This window comes from Aplysia californica, unplaced genomic scaffold, assembly GCF_000002075.1.
Source record: "Aplysia californica isolate F4 #8 unplaced genomic scaffold, AplCal3.0 scaffold00012, whole genome shotgun sequence".
NCBI lineage: Eukaryota > Metazoa > Mollusca > Gastropoda > Aplysiida > Aplysiidae > Aplysia > Aplysia californica.
In genome coordinates this window covers 2,165,925-2,174,770 of record NW_004797282.1, presented here as the reverse complement: position 1 = coordinate 2,174,770, position 8,846 = coordinate 2,165,925, and the positions used below count along the sequence as shown (strand labels likewise).

General features: G+C 51.7%; 1 protein-coding gene across 1 annotated transcript in view; it reads right to left on the bottom strand.

The window, feature by feature from the left end:
* Positions 1-60: 60 nt before the first annotated feature.
* LOC101857693 overlaps positions 61-8,846 on the bottom strand; it is a gene marked incomplete at its 3' end in the record, with an annotated part of 20,126 nt that continues 11,340 nt past the window's right edge. Inside the window, 4 exon segments of the mRNA XM_035970520.1 lie at positions 61-221; positions 664-6,618; positions 8,030-8,226; positions 8,652-8,826. Of these exon segments, the coding sequence (XP_035826413.1) occupies positions 61-221; positions 664-6,618; positions 8,030-8,226; positions 8,652-8,826 (6,488 nt within the window).

Genomic DNA, 8,846 nt, shown 5'->3' with positions numbered 1-8,846 from the left:
CCCCCCCCTTCCTACTCCACCCACCAAACCACCCACCCATCACCCCACCTCCCCGTGTACCTGAGAAAGAACTGCTCCAGATGGAATGAGTTGTTGGGTCTCTGACTGACAAACGCCCACAGGAATGTAGCTGACGGCCAGGGCCCGCTGAAGTATTTGAACAGCATCACGTTCTCCAGGTCTGCGAAGATGATCTTCTGCATGCACGACAGGAGCCGGATCTGAGGGGAAAAGGGGAGGTGGGTGGGTTTGTTGTTGTTTTTTTCTGGGGGTGGGGAGGGGGGAGGTCGATTCAGTCTGTGGAAAAAGGTACTTTTTTCTTGTCTGTCTTCTCTTGCCCTCTTCCCAGCTTCCCCCCCCCTCCTTTTCCCCCTTTTATTTCCTTCCCTACATTCACTTTCCGCTTTTTCTTTTCTTTCCGTACAGGCGAAAAACCCACGCCCTAAAACTAAGGAGGATTTGCTTTTAACTCGAGTTTCGGTAAAGGGAAGTGCTTAATAATTACACTCCAGCCCCTCCTTCCCCCAAACCACCGTACCTCTTACCATCAGTGTGCCTTAGGAGAAACGAATCATTGTAGATTGTAAGGAACTAACACGCAGATATTATTTTTACACCCTAGCCCTCCCCTCCTCCATCGCCCACCCCCAAACACTCGCCTACCTTAGGAGAGACGAGTCGCTGAAAAGGCCCGGAACTAGTCCCAGAATCATCCGCACTGGCCGACCCCGTCTTCGTCTTCGTCGTCTTGGCAACAGCGGCTGTGGACGGCTGGTGTGCGCACCGCGGCCCGTCCAGACGGAGTCTGAGCGTGGAGTCCGAGTGTTGTGGCCATGGTGGTGCCACAGGGTTAGAGCCACACCCACCGCTGGTACATGTATTATTATGTTGAGACGTCTCCTCAGTGCAGTTTGTCGGGGTGCGGCTGGTGAAATCAAAGTTGATTCTCTCAACACTGTGGACGGAACGCATGTCAGCAGAAAAGCTGTAAGCACCACCGTTGTTGGCTGCTGCAATAGCAATGTTGTTGGTATTAGCAAAACTGACTTCTTTGGTATTACAAAAGCTGTTGGTACCGCTGGTGTGGGTGACAGCAATGCTGTTGGAACTCCTGCTGTTGGCATTATAGGAGTTGTTTACACCAACGTCGTTGGCGGCATGACTGTAAGTCCCAGTGCTGTTGGTTCTGGTGCTGTTGCCTCCAAAGCTGTATACACAGCTGCTGCTGTTTGGACATATGCTGTTGGCGTTCAGGCTGAAAACACTACCACTGTTTGCACTAATGCTGTTGATATTAATTTTATTATTGCTGTTGGCACCGATGCTGCTGGGGCTGAAAATGCTTCTGCCGTTAGTGCCAACGCAGTTGGTCTCGGTACCGTTTGTGCCAACACTGTCCACGTTAAAGTGGTTTACGCAAACGCTGTGTGCACCAGTACTGTTAGCACCGATGTTGTTCGCGCCAACCATGTCAGCTTCAATACTTTTGGCACTGTCAGCGCCACTGCTGCTATCCCCTGTTTTGTTGGCACCGACACTGTTAAAATCAAAGTTGTCAGTACTTACTATGCTGTTGACACCAGTGTTGTCGGCATTACGCTTGGATACACTACAGCTGGTTATACTATTGCTGATGGCTCTGCTGCTGCTGGTGTCAATACTGTCACAGCCAATAGGCCTACTGTTAGCGCCAATACAGTTAGGGCCAATAAAGTTAGGGCCAATACAATTAGCGTCAATACTGTTAGTGCCAATACAGTTAGGGCCAATACAGTTAGGGCCAGTAAAGTTAGGGCCATTACAGTTAGGGCCAATACAGTTAGCGTCAATACAGTTAGCGTCAATACTGTTAGTGCCAATACTGTTAGGGCCAATACAGTTATCAGCAGTACTGTCAGCTCTGGTGTGTGAAATGCCCTGAGCGTGTTGTCGAGCTCGCGGGGCCACTGTGGCCGTGGAGAAATATCGCCACCTCACCCTCGGGCCGCCGCTCACTGCCCGCGCTGCTCCTTTCTTCCTGGGAACTTTGCCGCCAGACTTTCTCACCGAGCCGCTCTCTGAGCCCTCTCCCAGAGGTATAAAGCTTGGCAAAGCTCCGGGCGTTTTCCTCCTAGTGACGTCACGCTGGGACGACGCACTTTGTGACTTCGAGGATGCGCCTTCTTCTTTTTCTTCTTCTTTTTCTTCTTCTTCTTCTTCTGAGCTGACGAGGATGAATCGATCTTTCGGTCGTATCTCCATCTCCAGATCGTTGATCCGGATTTTCCGGACGCCGCGCGTGGCTGCTGTTTGCTGGGCTTTACGATGTCCTGATTTGGTAGATCCAACAGTTGAAATAAGTCTCCCACGATGAGCAGCGCCAGATATTTCTTTAGACGAAGCGGTAAAAGGAGAACTGAACGTGAAAGGAGAACTTCTTCCTTCACACACGCGTCTAGAGGTGACCTGCTGGGTACCTTTGGTTTGGGAGGTTCTTAAGGGCATTTTCATGAAAGAGGATTCAGCCTCAGTAGTGGCGGGGGGAGGGAGGAGGGTTCCCCCTTGTGCAGAGGAAGAAGAAGGAGTTGTGAAATGGGGATTGGGAGGAGAGGGAGGCTTGAATACAGAGAGACCCATTCCAAACATGTTTTCTTCGGAGACTCTCGTGACCTCTCCACCCGCAAAACGCGACGCCGTTCTGGTCTCAGTGACGTCATTTCCCTGGACGTCACAGTTTGGCCGTTGGTCACGTGAGTTTTGCACCGTTCGTAGATTAGCCATGGATGGGATCTGGACAATCTTCGTGATCGCTGCTGACGTGGTGGTGACGACATTACGGTCATCAATGCTTCCCGTCTGACGACTCTGATTTGACTGCTTGGAGCTGCTGGCAGGACGCAGAGTGACGTAAAAGGGAGAACTTTTTCCATTTTGACCAACTCGAGGGCGATAAGTCGCTACTATAAAACAAGAGTCGTCAAAATCCATGCTATTAACGTCAGTATCAAGATCTCTGTTTGTGCCTTTCGCACTTGCACATCTCTCGAGATCCTTATAAAATCTGTTGGCTTCATATTTTGTTGCAAGTCCCCCACGCGCTGCCGCTTGATTTAAATTGCTTGTCATATCTCCCATAGCAAAATCTCGGCAAATCTCCGAGCTGTCACATACTCCGCGAAACTCTGAGCCAGTACTTTTTCCGCGAAGTTCCGAGCCAGCACAAGGCTGTGTGACACATTGACCAGAGCGGTCTCCACCCAGCCCTTGTCCAGCAGAGTCGTCGCTGTCGCTGCTGCAGTGCTCTACAACGTAGCAGCTCTCGTCGTCATGGACCACCGCCCCTTTGTTGACAATAATGAACTGATCGTCGTCCTCAATATCGATGACGTCAATATGCGAAGATTCCCTGCTCCCAAAGCCCGGCGGCTCCTGCTGTTCACTCTCTACAACATTCAGGGGCAGACAAGAGGCGCGATTTGTGGAATTGGTATGCACAAATGACGAGTTTATCTCCCTTGAACCACGAGTCATGTGATTCAAGCTGGGATTTTGCCCTGCACGTCCATTGGAGCGAGCTGGGATCCCATCATCCTCAGAATCGACAACCGACAAGTCGATAACTTTGTCGTCATATCTAGCAGCCGACCCCTTCTTTCTTTTTGGAACAGCCTTACAATTCTTACTTTTTTTTCGCGCTTGGAATGCGCGCCCACCTTTACACGATTTGCATCTTTTGCGACGTTCACGGCCAGAGCCACCAGCAATCATGTAGAGAGATTCTTCTTTGACTAGACCCTTCTGGTGACGCTCTGAGCCCCTCAACGCATGACAGGTCGTGTAATACGTATCGGAAAATCTGTCCACAGACTCGGGGAGGACGAAAACGAGCCCGCACTTGTTCCGTGAGGAACTACTGCGCTTGGGGCAAGTTTTACCTACAGCGCCGTTTGACATGAGGCTGTCTGAGGAATCGCGCCTTCCAGAACTCAGGGACTCGGATATTGGTGTACACAGAGTGCTAGGAGACTGTGCACTGGGCCGGTCTGAATCGTCCGGGTTCGATCTACACGGATGACTCCCATATGGAGGCTGACTGTTGATGACGGCGTAGTAGTAGTCTTTTTTTAGCCTAGAAGTGTTCTTGGAAAAGGTCGCGTAAACTGGGCGATACTGCTTCGAGCATCTGGACCTTTTGCGGCGAGCAGAGCGTGATTTCTGGCCCTTGTGACAACAGCGTTTTGGTACTTTTCTCGAACGCTTCGAGGACATGACAGAGGGAAAATCCCTGTTTTCGTAGACCGGCTTCGTTTTCATAACTTTTCTCGCGGTTTTGGAGATTGTTTTGGACTGGGTCGGGCACCAAAAAGCCTCCACGTCGCTAGTGGCTTTAACTCTCTTGGTGAGGTCGGCACCACAGGCTGGAGACAGGCGGCGTTTGAGGCTGGGCGTGGCCTCGTGCTCACCACTCACCTCCATTGGTTGGGACGGCGCGCACACCTCGATGACCCCATTGTCCTGACTCTCCTCTTCCGAGACACCATCTAGGAAAAGCAACCTCTTTGACAGTGGTTGCTGCTGCTGCTGCGTCTGTTGCTGTTGATGGTGCTGATGAGGTTGCAGCTGTTGATGATAATGTTGCTGCTGGTGCTGATGATGCCAATACTGCTTTTGATGCTGCTGCTGCTGCTGCTGCTGTTGAATCTGGTGCTGTTGAAGTTGCTGTGGCTGTTTGTGCCCACTCAGACAGTCTGTGGCGGAGTCCGACAGATCGTCCGAGCTAGAAAACAAAGACTTGGACTCACAAGACGACGACGTGACCCCACAGCAACAGCTTTCTTCTGCGTCCTCTTCAGCATTGGACAAAGCCTGAACCTCCATGGGTACTACAGTGAATCCAAACACCTTGGAACTTTCTTCTGTGTCCGAGTCAGTTTCCTCACTAGATCGCGCGTTTGTGGCGACCAAATCAGACGCCAAAGAAGCAACAGCATTTCTCGAGAGCTTCGTGGAACCACCGTTTCTCAAACTCTCATTGAACGCTTTGTGCTGAGATTTGGAGCGAGGGAAATTGGACGTTTCTGATTCCACGATGCCGTAACGTTCAGTTTTGATGTTCCGCTCAGTGCAACAAATATCCTCACGAGTTCTCGTGCAGTCCGAGTCAGGAGGCAGGTTCTTGGAGCAGCCCGCCTCAAACAAAGGGTCCGCACATCTCTGCACGCTCGCCTCGCGACGGCAGACGTCACCGTATTGGTATCTGACATTTGACGAGCAAGAATCTGTCCCTTGCTGGCTCTCACCAGTAGAGAAAGTGTTAACGCGACTCGCCTCAGCATGCGCATACTTGGAACACGGACGCAAGTAAAAAATATCGCGTTTTACCTCACGCTTCATCGAGTCACAAGAGCTGCGAGGGTGGTAGCGCGAAGAGGTTGTCTCTAACGCTGCACTCATCATCCCTTCCTCCATTAGGAAGGAAGTATTCGCCACTGTTTCGCTGATCCTCTCCACAGCTGACTCCTGATCCGAGCAATTTTCAACAAGCGTACAAAACTCTGCACTGCGTGTCTCGGTCACACGACCCTCGTCGTCGTTAATGATCTGCACCTCGTCTACGCAAGTTTCTCCATCCATCCTACTACACTCGTCCCACTTCTCTTCGATCAGTCTATCTAACTGCTTCGTACAATCGTCCTCCACGTCTACGAGGTATTCAGAACAAACCTCTGTGGTGTTTCCAAACCCAGAATTCCTCTCCCGAACCTCTTCGAGATCTGGGGAATCTTCTCGAACAAGGATGGGGTCTAAACGACCACCCCTAGTGAATCCGTCCTCAGCGCTTCCTTCATCCTTTACTACAAGCTGCTGAGGCGCTGGCCCGAAAACACTGTCCTTAGACTGGTCAAAGTTCAAGCCAGACTGGGAAGTAGCCCAGCCACGAGTCGCACCACCAAGACGAGCATTTCTTCCCAGGCAGGTCCCATCCTCCTTGTGAATTCCCCCACACGTGCCTGACGGTGCCACAGATCGCGAGCAACTGTTTGGATGTACCACGCAGTAATTTTGGAAAGGTGCTACATTATCCCAAGTCGCGTTTTCACAGGTGGAGCACCGAGAGTACTTAGATGTTGCAGCGTCACTCCCCAAAGTGTTCCTCTTCCTTTTGGCAATTCCCGGCCCATTTTTAAAACAGCCAGCTCCCTCGACCGTATTTATACTTCTGGCACACCATTCGGTATCGTCAACACTTCCGGCACACCCTTCAGTGTCGTCAACACTTCCGGCACACCCCTCGACATCGTCAACACTTCCGGAACACCCCTCGGTGTCGTCAACACTTCCGGCACACCCCTCGACATCGTCAACACTTCCGGAACACCCCTCGGTGTCGACTGCCGAGTTGACAAAACTGCTGTCGTTGGAAGAGTGAGACAGTTGGTCCTCTGTCGCGATGCCGACACCCGAGATACCACAGCGGCGGACGAACTCCCTGAGTGAGCTGGCCTCGTTTCGCAACACAGGGCCTTGCAGAGGGCAGGACGTGTGGATGGCCAGCGTGGAATGGGAGATGCCCGTGTAGATGAACTGGTGGCACTCGGCACACGCGTGGTCGGTGAGGAGGACAGAGAACACATCCACCTGCACAAATGTGGGATGGGAGGATTTGGGGTGGTTGGGGGAAGGCAGAATGACCGGGGGAGGGGGAGGCGGGATGACCGGGGATTTTTTTAGGATGGTGTGAGGTGTTGATGGATGGGGTGGGTGGTCGGTGTTGGGGTAACGAGGTGGAATGTTCGAGGATGGGGTGGAGGAAGAAGATTTGAGACAGGTAGGGGGGGGGAGGTACGGAAAGAAGCATTGGAGAATATTATTGTACCAACAGGCAAGTTTGATGGACAGAGAGGCAGAGGCAGATAGAGGGAAAAGATACTGGACAAGTTGAGAATATGGCTGGGAATAGCAAGAACAACAGACACCATTGCTGCAACGCAAGACAGAGTGAAGTGGAGGTCTATGATTGCCCACGCCAGTCGGCAAGGCACCGGGTGATGACGATTGGGGGATAGAGTGGGATGGGTGGGAGTGAAGAGATTATGGGGGGGAGGAGGACACGATACTTAGTTTAGATTTGATATGGTAAGGTTAGTTTTCTTCTTTTTATGGACTCGTGTTTCCCCATCAACACAATTTAGGTGATCATTTAGAAGGCGGGCTTCCGACTCTGCCTGCCATGGCCAACACGAGCTGAAAGAGATACAACATCCCAGCAGAAAGACAGACAAACTCAATATAAGAAATTATCCTGAATCGAAAATCGAACTCGGATCTCTTGCGTTGCATGTATGGCATGGTTAGTAAAGGGAACATCTCAATGACTACCAAAAGACATTTCTAAATTGCTACGTGTGGTCAATTTTCTATACGGCTGTGAATGCTGGACAATCACTAAAATCCGTGAAAATGAAATTGAAAAAACAACAGAAATGTGGGTTTCCCAGATGACAGTTGAGGTTTTCTTGGAAAGACAGAGAGAGAGACCGGGAGAGAGAGAGAGAGAGAGAGAGAGAGAGAGAGAGAGAGAGAGAGAGAGAGAGAGAGAGAGAGAAAGAAAGAGAGAAAAAGAGAGAGAGAGAGAGAGGGGGAGAGAGAGAGAGAGAGAGAGAGAGAGAGAGAGAGAGAGAGAGAGGGAGGGAGGGGGGGAGGGAGAGGGGGAGAGAAAGACATGCAGGTATAATGACAGACAGCCACGCATACAGATGAACAAGAAGACAGACAGACTTATAGATAGACACACAGACACATAGACAGACACAGGGAGAAACAAACAAACACAAAAAGAGACAGGGAGAGACACAGACAGACACAAACTACAAAGACGAAAAAACAGACAGACAGAAAAACCAACAAACAGACCTACCCACAGACAGACAGACAGACAGGCAGACAGACAGACAGACAGGCAGCCAGCAAGACAGGCAGACAGACAGACAGACAGACAGACAGACAAATACACAGACAGACAGACAGACAGACTGACAGACAGACTGACCACGGTCCGGGGACATTTACAGCTGACGAGGTGGGCGTGGTCCAGATGTTCCTGCAGCTCCGTGGGCCGGGCCAAGCCTGATTGACAGCTGTTACAGTACAGCGAGCAGGGGACACGCCCACAGCGCTCGCGGAGCTCCTCTACCATACGACACGGCACGGGGATGGGGGCGGAGCTATGAGGCCTGGATACGTCATCTAGGGAGGGAAAGGGGACCAAGTTGGTGGCGGGGAAGGGGGGGGTAGGCGTGGGGGATGGGGATAGAGTGGGTACGAAGGAGGGGATATAGCGGGTGCGGGAGGGTGTGGGGGTGGTAGAGGTAGATCTTATGTGATATGTGTGATTAGGGTAGGGGTAGCAGGGGGGGTTGAAGGCAGAGTTGAGGGGGCGGAGAGTGGGGTAATAGTAAAATGGGGGTGTGAGGGGTGAGGTGGCAAAGACGTGGAAGGAGAGAGGGGGGGTTATGGTAGAGTGCAGTGGGGAGGTGACTGGGGTGGGTGATGGTGGGAAGGGGGAGAAGTTGGAGAAGCTTTTAAGCATCTTTTAGTATATGAGAAGAGACCAACAAAGACTATAACAGGCCGCATCCTTAATGAACTGACCTAATAAGTATCTGTTTTACCTGGGAAGGAGAAACTGGCGGTATGATGCGCCATGTTATCCATGTGGAGGGCGGCGGTGCTGTAGGAGGGGAAGAACTGCAGGCACTGTGGGCACGTGTAGACGGAGAAGGGGACGGGGGGCAGGAGCTGCAAGTGTTTGTCCGTCAGCATGTGCTCACGGCACGGTGCCTCCTTCTGTATGTGTCGGGGGGGGG